At 47.4% G+C, this 15,617-nt stretch overlaps 4 protein-coding genes across 4 annotated transcripts; 1 reads left to right on the top strand and 3 right to left on the bottom strand.

Annotated features, from left to right (window-relative positions):
• Positions 1 to 23: 23 nt before the first annotated feature.
• On the bottom strand, positions 24 to 1,760 carry F4812DRAFT_171641 (uncharacterized protein). Its single transcript, XM_047929949.1, has one exon. It carries the CDS (start codon positions 1,339 to 1,341, stop codon positions 427 to 429), a length of 915 nt encoding a protein of 304 aa, XP_047793573.1. The 5' UTR covers positions 1,342 to 1,760; the 3' UTR covers positions 24 to 426.
• Positions 1,761 to 3,061: 1,301 nt separating this feature from the next.
• F4812DRAFT_413309 (uncharacterized protein) lies at positions 3,062 to 5,584 on the top strand. The gene is made up of 6 exons (XM_047932778.1): positions 3,062 to 3,245; positions 3,342 to 3,879; positions 3,942 to 3,996; positions 4,055 to 4,558; positions 4,701 to 5,203; positions 5,318 to 5,584. Exons 2-6 carry the CDS (start codon positions 3,726 to 3,728, stop codon positions 5,494 to 5,496), a joined length of 1,395 nt encoding a protein of 464 aa, XP_047793572.1. The 5' UTR covers positions 3,062 to 3,245; positions 3,342 to 3,725; the 3' UTR covers positions 5,497 to 5,584.
• A 1,073-nt stretch (positions 5,585 to 6,657) lies between these two features.
• Positions 6,658 to 9,377, bottom strand: F4812DRAFT_449422 (BRO1-domain-containing protein; the record flags this gene model as incomplete). The annotated part of the gene is made up of 3 exons (XM_047935973.1): positions 6,658 to 8,276; positions 8,341 to 9,046; positions 9,132 to 9,377. 3 exons carry the CDS (start codon positions 9,375 to 9,377, stop codon positions 6,658 to 6,660), a joined length of 2,571 nt encoding a protein of 856 aa, XP_047793571.1.
• A 1,342-nt stretch (positions 9,378 to 10,719) lies between these two features.
• On the bottom strand, positions 10,720 to 12,649 carry F4812DRAFT_171480 (glycosyltransferase family 31 protein). Its single transcript, XM_047929948.1, has one exon. The coding sequence runs from the start codon at positions 12,467 to 12,469 to the stop codon at positions 10,826 to 10,828; it is 1,644 nt and encodes a 547-aa protein (XP_047793570.1). The 5' UTR covers positions 12,470 to 12,649; the 3' UTR covers positions 10,720 to 10,825.
• Between the last annotated feature and the right edge of the window lie 2,968 nt (positions 12,650 to 15,617).

Raw genomic sequence — 15,617 nt, 5'->3', positions numbered from 1 at the left:
TACTGATTCAATTCGATGACAAGCCTCGATCATAAGTATCTCCTTCCCAAATCTCGACAGACCTTCGAGTTCGCCAACTCATAAGTGAATCGAGTCGAGGTCATTAATTCTTGGCAACACGATTGTTTGTCATACCCTCTGGGACTGGTCCAAAGACTGGAACTTGAGTCAGGCCGAAGTCACGAATTTACGTGTTACCCGTTTGGCTATAACCTTTCTTGGTTACCTAGTTCTACTAGAATATATCATGGAGAATTCGTTCAAATAAAAGTGATATGGGTGTTGATTAATGTCATCTCCTATACGGCTGTTGCGAGAGATAAAGCAAGGCAGTTAGATATATTTATTCCCGCTTTGAAGGTAGGTACCTACCTATCTAGGTAGTTATGTATGTGTACAACAGCTAGCAATAACGAGGAAAAGCCATCAAGTTGTGACTTTGACTGTAACGACGATACCCCATCCACGAACGCTCTCCCATATTCCAAGCTCGTTCTCTTGGCGGAACGCGACCTCCTGAGCAGCGACTGTCATGTCAGCCCCTTGATCTTCTTGATCGTCTTGTGTGTCATCCACCGTGGTATCGACTTTTAGAGGACTCGGTACCACCGGTACCACCGCTTCTGGTGGCTTCTGGTGGCTTGCGCGTTTGCCCCAGAACCAGCTTTTCTTCTCCTTCTTGGGCGGTAGTCTTTGCTCAACCACAGTCTGAACTACCGAGTTAAACCTTACTTGAGGTTTCTTCTCCCTTTTCGGCTGCAGGTAGTTGGCGATGCGGCGTGCCATCTCCTCGTCGCGCCACCAGAGTGTTCTAATCTTTTCGGTAGTGTCATCCTGCGAAGAACTAGGTCCATCAAATCGACCCCAGTCACTGAATTCTTGCCCGGTAGCCCAGCTCGGGTCTTCGCTTATTTCTGGGGAACTCCGGGTGCTTGAACCAGGCTTGGCGTCCTTGCTGGAATTTTCTATGGAAATTCTAGCTACGCGACAGATCTCCCCGCGTCGCTTCGTGTCTTCCAAACCGCTAAGGACGGCATTCTTGGGGATCGCAGTATCTGGGACTAAAGTAAGGGTAGCCAAGGGAACGGGAGTGTGCCGAGTCCCTAGGTCAACTAGAAATTCCTCGAGGACGGTGACAATACGGTCCAGTAGAGATGCATCACTAAATGATTGCTCGGCTTTCCGTGCTTCTTGCGCCGCCCGGATGAGATCTGGAAGGGATGCAACATGGTGTTGGAGATGAGAAGTCAACGAGTTCAATTGCAGCTCGTTTACGGGGGGGATATTAGTTGGAGTAGCGGAATAAGGAGGAGGAGGCTCTAGAGGGTCTTTGCTATCCATATTCGCTAGAAGCTTGTCCCGGTATTCGACTGGTTGGTAGGTGGATGATGCAGGTAGCTAACTAAGACATCTAAGGTAAGTCGGGTCAAAGCCCTGGGAATGGTCGGCTTATTTTTGCTTGAATGCCAGTAGCGAGAAAACAGCCAGCTTTGATGTGTCTGCCACGTGGTTATTCTATAGGTAATCTTCCGAGCCAGCTAACATACAGGAAGGGGGGTGCTCAACACTAGGCAAACACGGTCGCTATCCAAGCTAAAAGCATGAGAAAACCATGAGAGTTTTCTGGTAGGTGCTTATCACAGAACTTAAAATGGGGTCAGGAATCACCTAAACCAAGACGATGATTATTTCTTAATAGATGTAACCATGAATTCCTCGTCATTGGCTTGCGAACATAGCCGAAATAATCCACAACGGCTTAGGTTGACACGGGGGATCGATCACACCCCTGAGTGAAGAGAATATGAGTCTAACCACGATTGACGACTAACTCCGCGACTGCCGATGGTTCGGACTTACATTCGGGGTCATAAGATAGCAGCAGTCAGCCGTGAATACCGAATATCCAGATTGGGACCTATTGTACATGATTAGCCTTGCATTCGCCGGCGCAACGGGGGGAAAGTGACTTGGAAAGTCTAAGCCTCCCTCGGCCTTGGCCCATGGAGCACCCGAAGGTAATGGTACAATACCTTACTTCTCTCTTGGTAGTTATCTTGTCACGCATATATCACTTTAAGCCGTCAACGAAGAATCAGCTGTGATATGCAACACAGTCAAATGTTCTTTCTGTACTCGAATGTCATAGCGAATTAATTACTAATTGACAAATCGAGATTTTAAGCTTTAGATAACGACGAAGTTCCAGATTGACGCATGAGTCCCGATCTCCCGCATCCGATCACAGCATATAAGTGCGGGGGACCGGTAAGACGGTAGGAATACGCGGATGTCAAAGCACTAAGAATGTAAATGCATGCAGGGCTCGTAATCATTATCCAAAATCAGGTTTGGAATACACCGTAACAAGTAGATTATTATAGTAACTGCGCCAGATCAACAAGGAGAGGAGAGGTTTGAAGTTAACTATGTGGACAACGAAGCTATGCCTCGAACTATAAAGCTACGGCACGATCATTGATCCACAGGGCTATGCTTCCCATACGATGGGGGACTCATGTCCACGGAGCTGAGCTTCAGCTCGACCTACTGGGGTCTCCCCATATGGAACCTTAAGCTTCGAGAATCATTCCGTTAACATGTATGTACATGTAAGTGAATTAGAATGCGTCTTCAATGAGAACTCCGCTTCGAGCTTGGATTATCTGTATTATCTGTCGGTAACAAATCAAACGCACAGGCGGTACATACTATTGAGGTCTTGTGACGCAAATTCCAAGGCCAGCGCGCCGCCCAACTTGTATGTAGCTAGCTTGGTGCATACATACCTAAAAATAATACCTACTTGGGTATATTACAAAGTGCTCAGTGGAGTGAGTGAATCCGTTATGAGTAACACCGCACAACTACACGCTGCACGCTGCACACTCTTGTATGCCTTACGAGGCTCTTTTTACATCCTTTAGCTTACGTTGCAGGTATGCATTTTATCCCTGTCAGCAGCCATGCATTGGCGGCGGATCGTTCGTTTAGCATCAGATCCAGAACTTAAATTGTAGTACGTACGTAGCGGACGGTGGTTGGCGATGCTCCATAGCTCACTTTACTGTAGTGTTGTAGATATTCACTTGGCCAGAATATGTATAAATAAAATCATTTATTCTACCTATCATCGAGCCATATGAGATATTTAAGCCACTACGAGATCCTAATAACTCTCGTATAGGTGCCTACCTAGCTGAACTCTTGGTAGTTAAGGGGAAAAAGGATTACTTAGGTACCTGGTACGTTGCTATGCTGCCCACCTGTCTTCCTAGATTATGTAGCTTTCTTCCCTTCAAACTTACAGAGTTGATAACTTACTGTACCTACCTACCTAGTCGTTCGCATCGCCCCTTTACTGAGCCTGTTTGTTTTTCTCGGTAGCTCTTAGCTGAAGCCTGAATATAACCTCACTAAGGTGTAGACTACATCTCAACTTCAGCCTCTACTAGTGACTTACATAAGTACCTCTTTATTGCGCCTCACTCTATACGGTCAGCCTAGGCATTTCGAAAAGCTAATATTCTAGCGTCCTTCGATCGCACATATAAGTGAATTATATCGCGTGGTCATAAACACCATATCTTCACCTTCTGCTTGTCCGCCTATATATCCCTTTCTTCTCTATTCTCCTTCTTCTCGACTGAAGCACAAGAAAGACGCCCCTAGCTCTTCCTAGTACTACATTACCACTTAAAAAGCTAGCCAAAAATTACACCACCATGTCGTATAAAATTGCCGCCCCCGATGAGTACCTTGCCATCACTGGCATGAACGTGAAGAATGTACTCATCACGAAAGCAGCATGGGTCTGGCCCTTTCAGAGATGCACACGCTTCTCGGTTCAACCACACGATTATGCCATGAACCTTCAAGGTACCTCCCTTATAGAAACTACTACTTGATATACCTAATAGGGTATTAACTCTTCTACCTAGCCATGACAAAGGAGAAACTTCAATTCCTTCTCCCTGTCGTGTTTACCATTGGACCGTGCGTGTTACCCCTTAGGCACACAAGCATAACTTAGGAAATAATAACACCGTAATAGGGATGTGAACAATCGAGGAGCCAACTCGAGGAACCACAAACCAAATGTAAATCAGGAAGATGGTCATCCAGGACACGACCATACCCACGACGAGGACCGTGGGGATTCTCTAATGAAGTATGCCATGCTGCTGGCCGAGTCGACCTCCCAGAAAAAGGGGTCGCAGTACCTCGAGAATATCGTCAAAGGCATCATCGAGGGTGAAACCCGAGTACTGGTATCCAGCATGACCATGGAAGAAATCTTCACGGAGCGCGAGGAGTTCAAGCGCCGCATCTTCCGAAACATCCAGGGCGAGCTCGACCAGTTCGGCCTCAAGATTTACAACGCCAACGTCAAGGAGCTTAAGGACGCTGCGGGCTCTACCTACTTCCAATCGCTCTCCCAGAAGGCCCACGAAGGCGCGACGAACCAGGCCCGCATCGACGTCGCAGAGGCGCAGCTCCGCGGAAACGTCGGCGAGGCGGAAAGGCACGGCCAGCAAGAGCGCTCTATCGCAAAGATGTAAGTTTTCCTTCCTTCAACCTCGGTAGCTACCTACCTAGGTACCATACTCGAAGAAAAAAAAAATAAAACCCTACTTTCCCCCTTGTGAAAAACTAGGTTAGGAGGTACCTAAGTTCCTAACATGTGTCACCCCGTAAAGTAACGCGGAAACCGCCGTCCAAAAGACAGACCGAGACGTCGAGCGCGCGGCGGCGGAAGCCAACCTAGCGACGCAGAAGACGATCCTGAGCCGGGACGTGGAGATCGCGCGGATCCAGGCGACGCGGGCGACGGAGTCGCGGGACGAGGACCTGAAGAAGGAGGTGCAGGTGAAGCGGGCGGCGGCGGAGCTGGAGCGGCTGCGGGCGGTGGACGTGGTCAAGGCGTCGATCGCGCGCGAGAGCAAGCAGCACGCCGCCGACGCCAAGGCGTACGAGGTCGAGGCCGAGGCCCGCGCCAACTTCGACAAGTCCAACAAGGCCACCGACGCCGCCGCCTACCGCACCAAGGTCGACGCCGACACCCACGCCTTCGCCGCTGTCAAGAAGGCCGAGGCGTCCCTGCAGCAGCGCCTCCGCGAGGCCGAGGGTATGGCCGCCATGGCGGACGCGTACGCCAAGATGAGCAATGCTTTTGGCGGCCCGGCCGGTCTGCTCCAGTACAGTAAGTCCTTCCCCCCACCCCCGGTCTCCTTCCTTTACCCTTTATCATCTTGAAGGCCTGGAAGATACCTACCCAGGTACCTAGGTACGTTTTGCTGACGACGGCTTTTTACAGTGATGATCGAAAAGGGCACATATGTCGAGCTCGCCAAAGCCAACGCCACAGCTGTCCACGGCATGCAACCCAAGATCAGCGTGTGGAACACGGGGTCCGAAGCTGGATCATCGGGAGCTGGCGGCCAGGGGACCGGTCAAGATAGCGCCGCCACGTTGAGAAACGTAAGAGACCTATGATCCATTTGCCTGCCTGATGGGTTAAAAAAAGCATGTGTACCTAATATTAACATATGGCGTTCCAGGTATACCAACTTCTCCCCCCGCTGATGTCGACCATCCACGACCAGACCGGAATCACCCTACCCGAGTGGCAGTTCGGCAAGCTGCCGAACAACGAGGTCACACGACGCGATCACCGCCGCGAGCACTCCCAGGGCCAGGATAATGTTAACGGAAAATAAGCGCGGGAGCGCCGTTCACGATGAATGATCATATCACAATTATACCATGCAGTCGTTTCGCACTTTGACTCTCGCTTTTTTCTAGTTTCGTTTGTTAATATATTGCAGACAGATTCGGCGGTTTATTAGGTACCTCATATCCAGGTACTTACCTCTATGTTTCAATAGGGGGAGGGGCGTTTGTTGATATCCATCTGAATCAAATTTCATTCTCGTTTTTCCATACGACATAATGTTTGAATCGGCTTCTTGACTTGGCTGAACGCTCTATTAGGACTGATACTGAATTATTATGAATATTATGTGCCCGTTCGTAGAATACAAATAGTTGTTAGCGGCATAACTCCTGGAGCATGATCCAACGATGTATTAGGTACCTCTTATTAGAGGTCTTATGAAAGTCGCAATGAAGTTCATATGGCCGTATCTGGATAAAGATTCCGGGAGATTCAGAAGATTCCGGAGGAACGTAACCTCGCCAACTTCTAAAAGTCGTGTTTCAAAAGAAAAGATCTCCAAAGTCTTATTGCCGGAACTTATATATTTAATAGTTCAAGTCGGAAAATGTCGTAAATCCCTAACCTATAAGTGAAGTACTGCCTCGCGAGCTGCGGCCTCTAAGGTGATATGGATTCGAGATCTCATTTGAGAAAGGGTTATATACGAAGTACCTCTAAGGAACAGTAATTTGGTATTATCCATGTGCTAGGACCATAGCCCGTTGAAATACGTTATTGTGGATGAGAGGTATAATCTATTTCTTTTGATTATCTTTTTTTACGTGGTATTGCTACTAGAAAAGCAGCTAAAATCTATTGCACGGGACGCGCTGGGGTATGGTTGGGTGACAAGTCCAACATGCTATAGTGGCTGACCGGTACTGCAACAATTTCCGGTGGTTTAGTTACCTCCTACGGCGACGCGATGTGTTCGCTTCCTAACCGAATCTTATCGCGCTATTCCGATCCCAAGTCCCAGCAACAGGCGGCCGTTTCTCCTGCTGAGAGTTACTTTCTATGTTCCCCGCGCCACCTACGGTACCGCCAGTAGGAGGCGGTGTGCTGACAAATTTAATGCCTGCTCCTGGGTTCCATACACCCTGCATGGGGTTTGCCCTCGGGGGTTGTGGTTGCGGCGCCACCGTTTCACCTGCCGGTGCCCATGACTGGATGTGCGCTTCGGCGGGACTGTGCATCTGTTGCCGGGACGGAGCAGGGGATGGCAAAAATGAAGCCTGTTGTGGTTGCTGCACACGATCTTGTTGCCCCCCAAGGCTCAAGTTATTTAGCGGTGGCATACTCAACTCATCCTCGAGCATACGCGCCTCGTGTCTTCGCTCGGCTACGAAGTTCCGCGCTCCATCTCGGAAGCCACCTACTATGCGGCTGAGATCGTTGTAGAACTTACGTCCTGCCTCTGCGTTGCTAATCAACTCCTTGTATTTGTAATAGGCGTTCTCAAGCTTCTGAAGAGCTTGCTCTCTTTCCTTGTTTCCCTTGTCCCCAAGAATCTTCTTCTGGCTCTCGAACTCACGGTTTACTCGTGTTAGCTCCGCGATAAGCTTCTCCTGCTCATTCGCCTCAGCCAGCACAAGCTCGAGGTCTGGTTCATAAAGTGAGTCTAATCGCTTTTCGAAGAAATCTTCAAAATGTGCGGGCACAATTGCAGTCGCCACTGTGTTGGAGCGCTCTAGCCTTGCTGCCTCGGTCAAGATATCAGACTTGATATCATCGTCACGGGCCTTTTCGCGAAGAGCCTCAGCTTTTCGGCGACGGCGACCCTCGAGGCGTGCTATATTGTTATACGCCGTGCGCAAGCGACCAATTGCAGGTTTAAGCGCTTCAGGAATTTCTGTGCGACGTGATGAAGGCACGAAATCGAGCAGGCCACGATCCGGTCCTGTGAGAACGGCCAACATAGGTTCTATGCTATGGAATTTGTCGCGTACAACCTGATCGCTGCTTTCGCTGCTCGCAAACCAGCCCTCGGCATCCGCTACCTGCTTCCAGAGCTTTGCACCTTGATTCGGCTCAGAACGACTTTCAGGCCGCAACCAGCGATCTGTACCATATTTTCTACGTAACTGAGTATCTTCTTCCTCTTCTGCTTGCAGTAGGCTTTTCCCTTCTTCGAACACTGCTAAATCAGCAGCGCGCAGCTTGTCGATATCAGCGAAGCTCCTTTGCAAGCGATGCAAAGCATCTGCCTGCCGGATTTCTTCGGCATGTTGAACCAAGGTTCCAGGCAGGCCGAGCGGCTTCTCGAAGGCCTGAAGCGAACCTGGGAGATTAAGTGACGAAAGAATCTCATGAATCCTTTCGTTCAGTGTCTCGAGTTCAGCTACGATGTTCTGATTTACTAGACGGTCCCTTCGCTCTTCATAAATGGAGACGGCAATATGAACGGAGTATGGGACGAGTTTTGTAAACAGAGGAGGGCCGAATTCCCCCTTTGCTCTTAGATACTCTTGAGGTGCTGATACTTGCGGTGGTATTCGCGCTACTGCCATGGTAGCTCGATCTAGGATTTTGAGCTCTGCCTTTGGTGGCACTGGGTCTATAACATAGTCAGCACCAAGGTAGGCCTCCTGGTCGATTATTGTATTCGTCAGAATACTTACTTAAATAGATCACGTCGTTGTCTCTTTCAGCCCGCTTAAGGTCTTCTTCCACCCTTCGCTTGAGACCGTTTAAATCTTCCGCCACGGCTTTGTGTAAGTACCCGCCGCGACTTTCTCTAAGCCCCTCGTTAACGCACGAAACAGCATCGCGTAATCTGGCCACCTCTTCGCCATATTTTCGCTTTTCTAGACATTCGCAAGCTGCACGGTATTGAGCTGCAGCGGCAAAATGATGGTGTTTAGCGCTCATGTGATGAATCCAACTACTACTGATAGCCTGCGACCGCATGGATGCTTCACCGGCTTCGTTGTATAGATCGGAAACCTTAGCAGCGAGCTTCGCTATTGATGCATCCTTGTAGCCGTCCATAACAGCCTTTTGCCAGTAGCATTCTTGAGATTGCGCCAGTTGTAATTGTATTAACGAGTCTAAGGTATGCCCGTCCATGTCCTCAGGTGGTGTCGTTCGTAACTCAGGTATAACCTCATTCTTTAAGTGTGTCAGTACGCCTGCCGACTGACTGAAGTAGCTCGCTGCGGTCTTGAGGCCATCAGTACTGGTGCGATTACTCGCTATGGCTAACTGGGAGTATAGAGCGGCAAGGTTGTATAAGATGTTGGCGAGTTCGAATTTTAAATTATTGTGTACTATGGGTCGTTCGGTGTTGTAACCTAAAGCGGGATACCATGTGAAATCTGCGCCGATCTATTTACGGATGAGACTTGTAAGCATAAAATAAGAGACGACTAGGAGATAGCTAGTAGAAGACCGTAGTTCCAAGAAAACTTACATCTATAGGGAATTTCCCTCCGATCCAGACTAGCTGTCCAGCGTAGGCCTGTAGTCTCAAGACACCAGTCGGATGCGGCTCGCGCACGTTCACAGCATCGCGTCTTAGGGTATCGATCACCTCTAGATCTTGGCGGAACATATCTGGATGTTGGTCATATTTCGTAGATATATACTGCCGAATAGAGGACGAGAGCGACAGATGGGCTCCTTTTCGAAAGGGGACGGCGAGAATGCTGTTTTGCATGATGGACGGGTGTTTTGCATAGATACAAGGTAAATACCTGGTACTCAGGCTATAAACGAAACAAGGTAAGTGAGATATAGGATAGAGACGGTGTAATGTTAGAATATATGTGTACCTTTTCCCATAGCTACCTAGGTACTAGGTAGGTAGCTAGTTCGAGACGTTTCGGTAGAGCTTATTTGCTTTAAGGCGTTGGAGGTTTAAGTAAATAAAAGAAAGAGGTAAGTAGATGACTTCATTCTGGACAAAGTAAAACAAAGTAAAGAAACATTTGGCCGTCGCCTTGGGCAGCCGTTTTCTTTAGTGGGGCGCGGGGCAGATCTTACATAAGTGAAACCCAAGATAGCGCCCCCTTTTCCAATAGGCACTTTGAACAATCTTATACAGATGCGTATTATATACATTTAGGTGAGTTATACACTGATAACTAATAACATTCGAAAAATCATAATTGGATATAAAAAACCACCCATTAGCATATTTCACTCATTAGGTACACAATACAAGTTATTCATCTTCAGGTCATGTTCTTTTGGCCTATCTAAGTTAGGTATGTACAACCGTAAACGGCATCATCCACCAGTTTCGTCTCGAGCACTTCGATTCCGAGCTGGCGGTGCCCTCCAGCACGGCATTGAGCAACCACCACCATCACCATCACCACCATTTGACGCTCCCAAGAAAAAAAATATCAACCCAAAATCGCCAACCTCGACCGTTGTAGCGACAATCACGACACCATATTTCTCACTAGACATCTAATGCCCGTAACTCCGCTTCCCAAAGAGTAACTGTATCATACAAATAGACAGGGGGAATAAAAATAACTAGTGTAAATGCCGAGTACGACCTTTTCAGCCGTCACTGATGCTGGGTTCCAAATGATAATAAATGTAGTACGATGTAAGCGTACCGAGAGTTGATTCCTCCTTCGAAATCAACTGCGAAGATGTAAGGTAGTAGTAGTAATGATAAAGCGATCGACTATATTGGCAATTATGCATTATCGGATTTTTTCTTTCTGATTTTGATAGTAGTTGGAGTGCGATAACCAGCGCTGGTAAAAGTGTGCTCTGAATGTTAATAAAGCCAAGCAGAAATCTGTCCAATACTGACAGGATCCAAAGAGCAATGCATCATGTTGGTGATTTGCCATCATATAGATTGCAGTTTATGCAAAATAGCGAGTCGCTCTCCTTGGCCCAACTAGCATTCACAAGTGAGACGTCCTGCTAGGCAATGCTGAGATGTATTCAACAAGGCAAAAAAGCCGGGTATGCAAGAGAGGGGTTGTTGTTGCTGGTGGAGTGTTGCTACAACATCTTGAGCGGAGCCTCAGATGAGTTCCCAATCTGGCCTTCTCCCAGTAGGTGAATGGAAACGTTTGCCTGTTCCTATCCCATCGTGTAAATATCATTAGATCGTTCACCACCTGTTACGTGATGTCTCTACGGGACCCAGATAAGCTCAATTATGCCATCGACATGAGACATGGGATCACCGTTTCGCTCAACCCATCTCCAATCATTGGCCTTTCGTACGTAGACGTGGGTAACGGTGTTGTCCTCATTAAGGCGCGCTTCCTGGAGATCCCAACTAACTTTACGACCTGTCTTCAAAAGACTAGGGCGCTGCGGGTCAAAAACGTAGTCCAAATTCCACCCCTTATCTTGAGGGGCGGCTGCAAACGTTCGTTCCATCTGAGCGAGGTTGAAGTCGATGCCGTGGGGGTAATGAGCAACACTGAAGCCAGTCGAGATGATGAAGTTATCGCTAGTACGGAACCGCTGAAGCGTACAGTCCTCACCACAGATATGGGCAATCTTAGTGTACTCCCAAGGCAGAGCCGAGTGCCACCCGCCACCCTTGAAGTGGTGGAGAGAGATGGGCTTAATACCAGACTCGTAGAAACCAGATGGGTCGCCATACAGATCAAGCTGGTAGAGACCACGAAGGATAGATAGACGAACATCTGTGTTTTCGTAGATGCACTTGCGGAGTAAAATATCACCCTGAGGACCCCAGCCAGAGTTCGATTCATGGACCTTCTCCTCCGTCTTGCAGCTGTCGTAGTTCTTAGCGATCTGCTCAGCTAGTGGTACCGAGAGAAATACACCAGCACCTCCAAAAGCTTGCGAACCATGACGGTCAACATTGTTGACATCCTCGGATAATGTCCCGATGTAAAGCATTTCGTTGGGATCGTAGTCCTCAAACTTTTTGGTGAGCGCGTGGACACTAGGGAAAAAAGTGTCATCATCACACGACACAAGCCATTTCTTTGATGCTCGCTCCGGGTGGTTGTATAAAGTCGGGATAAGTGTAAGATAACGGACGGCCATCTCCATCGACGAATCCGAGTGGTAGACATCAACATCAATTCCGGCGTGGTGCAGTATCGTCTTAGCATGCAGGATCTGATCCTCGGTTGCATCCAGGAGCAAGAGGATCAACTTGCCACCATTGGAGTGACCCTTGCCATCGGTTAACCAGTATGTCCATTCATTCACTGGACTAGTCTTCTCGGAGCTGAATCTCTTGAACGTGGTCGACACACCGAACATGAAATCAGACAGGTTTCCAGTTGCAGGATATGGCGATTCGGGAACTGGAACTTCCAAAGGCTCAATACACTGCTCATCGCCGTAGTTGCTCGGGTGTTGCAAATCGACGGTAGTAAAAGTATCAGGAAGGAATGCCTGGGGAAGCTTGGTGATTGACTTTCGACTTATCGGCTGGCGGTTGATCTTGACATATCGTTTGTAATACTGGAAAGTATCCCCAAGCTCATATTTTGCCTTCAGTTCACCCATGTGAGTTGAGTTGATGCCGCAATCCATGACATGGTCTGACACAGGCGCAATATCCTTGTCATTTGCGGGTGCTGCTTCACTAAGAGGTTGTTGCGGAGCATCAGCCCCTTTATGGGTAGATGCGGCTTTCACGATTCGCGAGCCGACATCTTCTATACGGTCGGATTTCCATGTAACGACAAGTAATACTAGTAACGCGACAGCGAAGAGAACGCATCGCGAGAAGGGGTTCCTCATGCTGAAGAATCTTTGATGCGGAGAGGGCATTCTCGCTCCCATCGTAAGGATTTCCCCCAGTGACAATCTGTCAGGAGGGGAGGTCGTCTCGACTATAATCGGTTTGGTCTAAACGGCAAATCGCTGGTTTTCGTTGCTAATCCAAGCGGGTAAAGTCAACCGCCGAGTTACTTAATGACGGTTATCACAGAGTTTCGTGTCTGTGGATTTAGCATGCGGCGCGACGGTTGACAATCTATGTCACAAAGACTCTTGTTACTCGAGAACTTCGCAGGCTTTTTCGTAATCCAAAAAAGAGTAGGTGGTAACGAACGACACCTCACGCAAAGGAGAGAAGTGAGACGAGTAAAAGAAAGCAAACGCTTACACACCCGTCTGACGTGTAAGGCGCTTCTCAAAACTGTATGAGTAAAGAGGGAATTGGGTTATTTTCCAAAATGAAGAAGAAAGGACACAACGAAAGACAAGAGGGAGGAATTCGTCAGTAGAAAAGGAAATAAAAAGGAGGGATCAACCAAGGCAAAAAGTAAAGTAACGGGCGATGGGTAAGAGAAACATGGAAGCTTGACAGGGGGGAATCACCTCCCGTACTAGTACAAGCGGAAGCTAGAGGACGCAACGGCGTAGCGTACCAGGTATGTACTTAGAGTACCTATGTATCGAGTGTATCAGGTACCTAATTGTGAATGGCCACAATAGAACAGACCCGGGCGATTAGGGGGGGCATGATAAATTGGGGTTGCCGGGATTTGTATTAGATCCGCTGATCGAGGGCCACCATTCGAGGTACCTTGAGAATGCGGTCGGTACGTCCCCTGTTGTAGGTTGACTGGGTTGGGCAAACCGGAAACTGCAACAGCAAGAAAAGAGAGAAGAGAGCAGTTGTCTTGTGTTAAGGTACATATTTTGCATATTATTATAGTAGACATATCGCATTGGCGCTGTATTATACACAGAACAAAGCAGATCCTAGATGATATCTCGTGGTTATTTAGCTAGCGAGCGTTTTCTATCTCATCCCATGTGTGTGTATCAACAAGATAAAACTCATGTACCCTGATCCTTGATAGGTGTATATTACCTAGCGCGGCAACACCGCGCATTAACCAAGTCGATAGTATTTTCTTCTTAATAGGCCATTAACTTACAGCATACCTCAGTCGGCTTGTAGATCCCTCAAAACTGGATAAGTCCAGTTGTTTACTTATCTTACATGCTACCTACTATGTACCTACATATTTCCAAGTTTTTAAGATGCGCTATATTGGTCAATACTAAGATATGGGGGAGGTATGGGGGCGTTTATTGTTTACTACATAGTAGTGTATATGTACCGCGACAAATTTGAGTGACGCTAGAGGTAGTTTTTGGATAGTGGCTTGTGATAGTTTAATAAGACTTAAGACGTGCGCTAACTTTGCATAGTAGACCCGCGTGGTTAAAATTCCAGTTCCATGCCCATCGATCATGCTATGGTACGTAAACCATGTACATCGCTGCATGGGTTAGGTCCCTACCTATCATATCACCGGATAACACCTTAACTTTAACTGTTAGTTATAATCCATTATTAAACAGTGTTGCATTTCAGACGAAGAACTCATTGACGAGAAAAAAAAAAAATCTGATGGTGGCCTACTCAGGCTGATTCCAGAGAAAAATATCGTCATCGTCCCCCTTTCCCTAGTTGGATTATCCACCGATTACCTAGGTAGGTAGTATGTGCGAAATGTGGAAATGGCTGGCAGTGCTTGTGACGACGATCTTTTGCCATGCCCTTACCCGTCTGCTCGTCTGCCCGTCACGGCCACCAAAGCCTTTCCCTTCTCTCAGATCTCAATACGAACAAGCAAACTCGTGAACTACCTACGTACATCTGTAATTTACTGTTTCAAGAATATCAGAGGCATGGGCTGACGAATCATTCAGCCGCGCTTACAGAGAGAATCGATATGGGAAAGCATCTAACAAGTTGAAAAATCAATACGTCAATACCTAATGTGGCCAGTTGCTGTAGCCACCATGCGTGCACGCTGCAAGCTTCTTTTTTTTTCCATATTAGTTGGCATTAGTTGGCATAAACTCGGTAACCTGTCATGTAAGTGACTACTAGCAAAGAAGTGTACCTTTTTGGGCGTCCTATCCCATTACCACCACACCGTTTTTCTGTTAAACACAGTAAGGTTAACGTTGACAGTCGGACAAATCCAGAGATATTTAAGTATAAGGTTACGCGTACCTTATTTTAGTTACCTTTTCATTTGATGGATATGAGATGTTACTTTAGTTGGAAGTCTAGACACGAGAAGTAAGAAGTTTCTTCCCTTTGCCTCATAAACTTTTTATCCCTCCATATTCTAATCCTAACTTCGGGCAATTCGAATTCATCTTATCTGCTTCTAACGTCCCATCCATACCTAGGTAATTTAGATATTTCCCCCGGTATTCTAGTGTTCACATTCAGATCCCGGCTAGCCAAGTTGGGAAATCCCTGTAAGAGTTTTCCGCTCGGCCATGTACTGATGATGAAGATCGCTACGTCGTTTGTCTAGATATTCCCAGTTCCCAGCCCGCCCCTAACCACCATTAGCCAGGGGTAGCACAGACCAGCATTCGTAAGCCGTGGGTCTATCGTTTCGAATGTCTCGCCAGTCATCGTCCAGTTCGGCGAGATTGCAGCAATTACGTCAATCTTGCCAATCTTACCAACTGTTTGAGCACTTTTCACTTACATAGTACACTGGTATTCATGTCTCAAACCAGGACCTGGCATCTCCATTGATGCCCTCTTAACAAGAAGTCTTCTTTCAACCAATACTATTGTCAACTGACAAATGCTAGGATAAGAGCGGTAATTACCTTGAATTGATAGTATTTCCTTCCGATGCTACAAGGGACGCGATGTTACTGCTACGCAACACAGATATCTATCTATTTCACATACCCCGACGCAAAACGAAAATTAAGAAGAGAATAGATTTTATGAGAGTATATTGTAAGCTGTTATCTTTTCGGCATTAACAATGCGGCTGCAGACCAGGGGTCGATTCCGTTTGTCTACTTCGAGGTACATATATCCGCGATGCTATGGTAGGATAAGGCTTGAACCTCAAGGCCTGCCAATACTACGACGATAATGACGAGAATGTGACAGCCACGCCATGCGATATTTCCCATATAGAATGCCTTA

This window comes from Daldinia caldariorum (assembly GCF_022478825.1).
Source record: "Daldinia caldariorum strain CBS 122874 unplaced genomic scaffold F4812scaffold_2, whole genome shotgun sequence".
NCBI lineage: Eukaryota > Fungi > Ascomycota > Sordariomycetes > Xylariales > Hypoxylaceae > Daldinia > Daldinia caldariorum.
This window is presented reverse-complemented; position numbering and strand designations above follow the sequence as displayed.

Excerpts from the sequence above, each read along its gene's own strand:
- F4812DRAFT_171641 (XM_047929949.1), bottom strand. The coding sequence starts at position 1,341 with ATGGATAGCAAAGACCCTCTAGAGCCTCCTCCTCCTTATTCCGCTACT.
- F4812DRAFT_413309 (XM_047932778.1), top strand. The coding sequence starts at position 3,726 with ATGTCGTATAAAATTGCCGCCCCCGATGAGTACCTTGCCATCACTGGC. Across the intron at positions 3,997-4,054 it reads GTCGTGTTTACCATTGGACC|GGATGTGAACAATCGAGGAG; the intron begins GTGCGTGTTACC and ends ACACCGTAATAG. Across the intron at positions 5,204-5,317 it reads GGCCGGTCTGCTCCAGTACA|TGATGATCGAAAAGGGCACA; the intron begins GTAAGTCCTTCC and ends GGCTTTTTACAG.
- F4812DRAFT_171480 (XM_047929948.1), bottom strand. The coding sequence starts at position 12,469 with ATGGGAGCGAGAATGCCCTCTCCGCATCAAAGATTCTTCAGCATGAGG.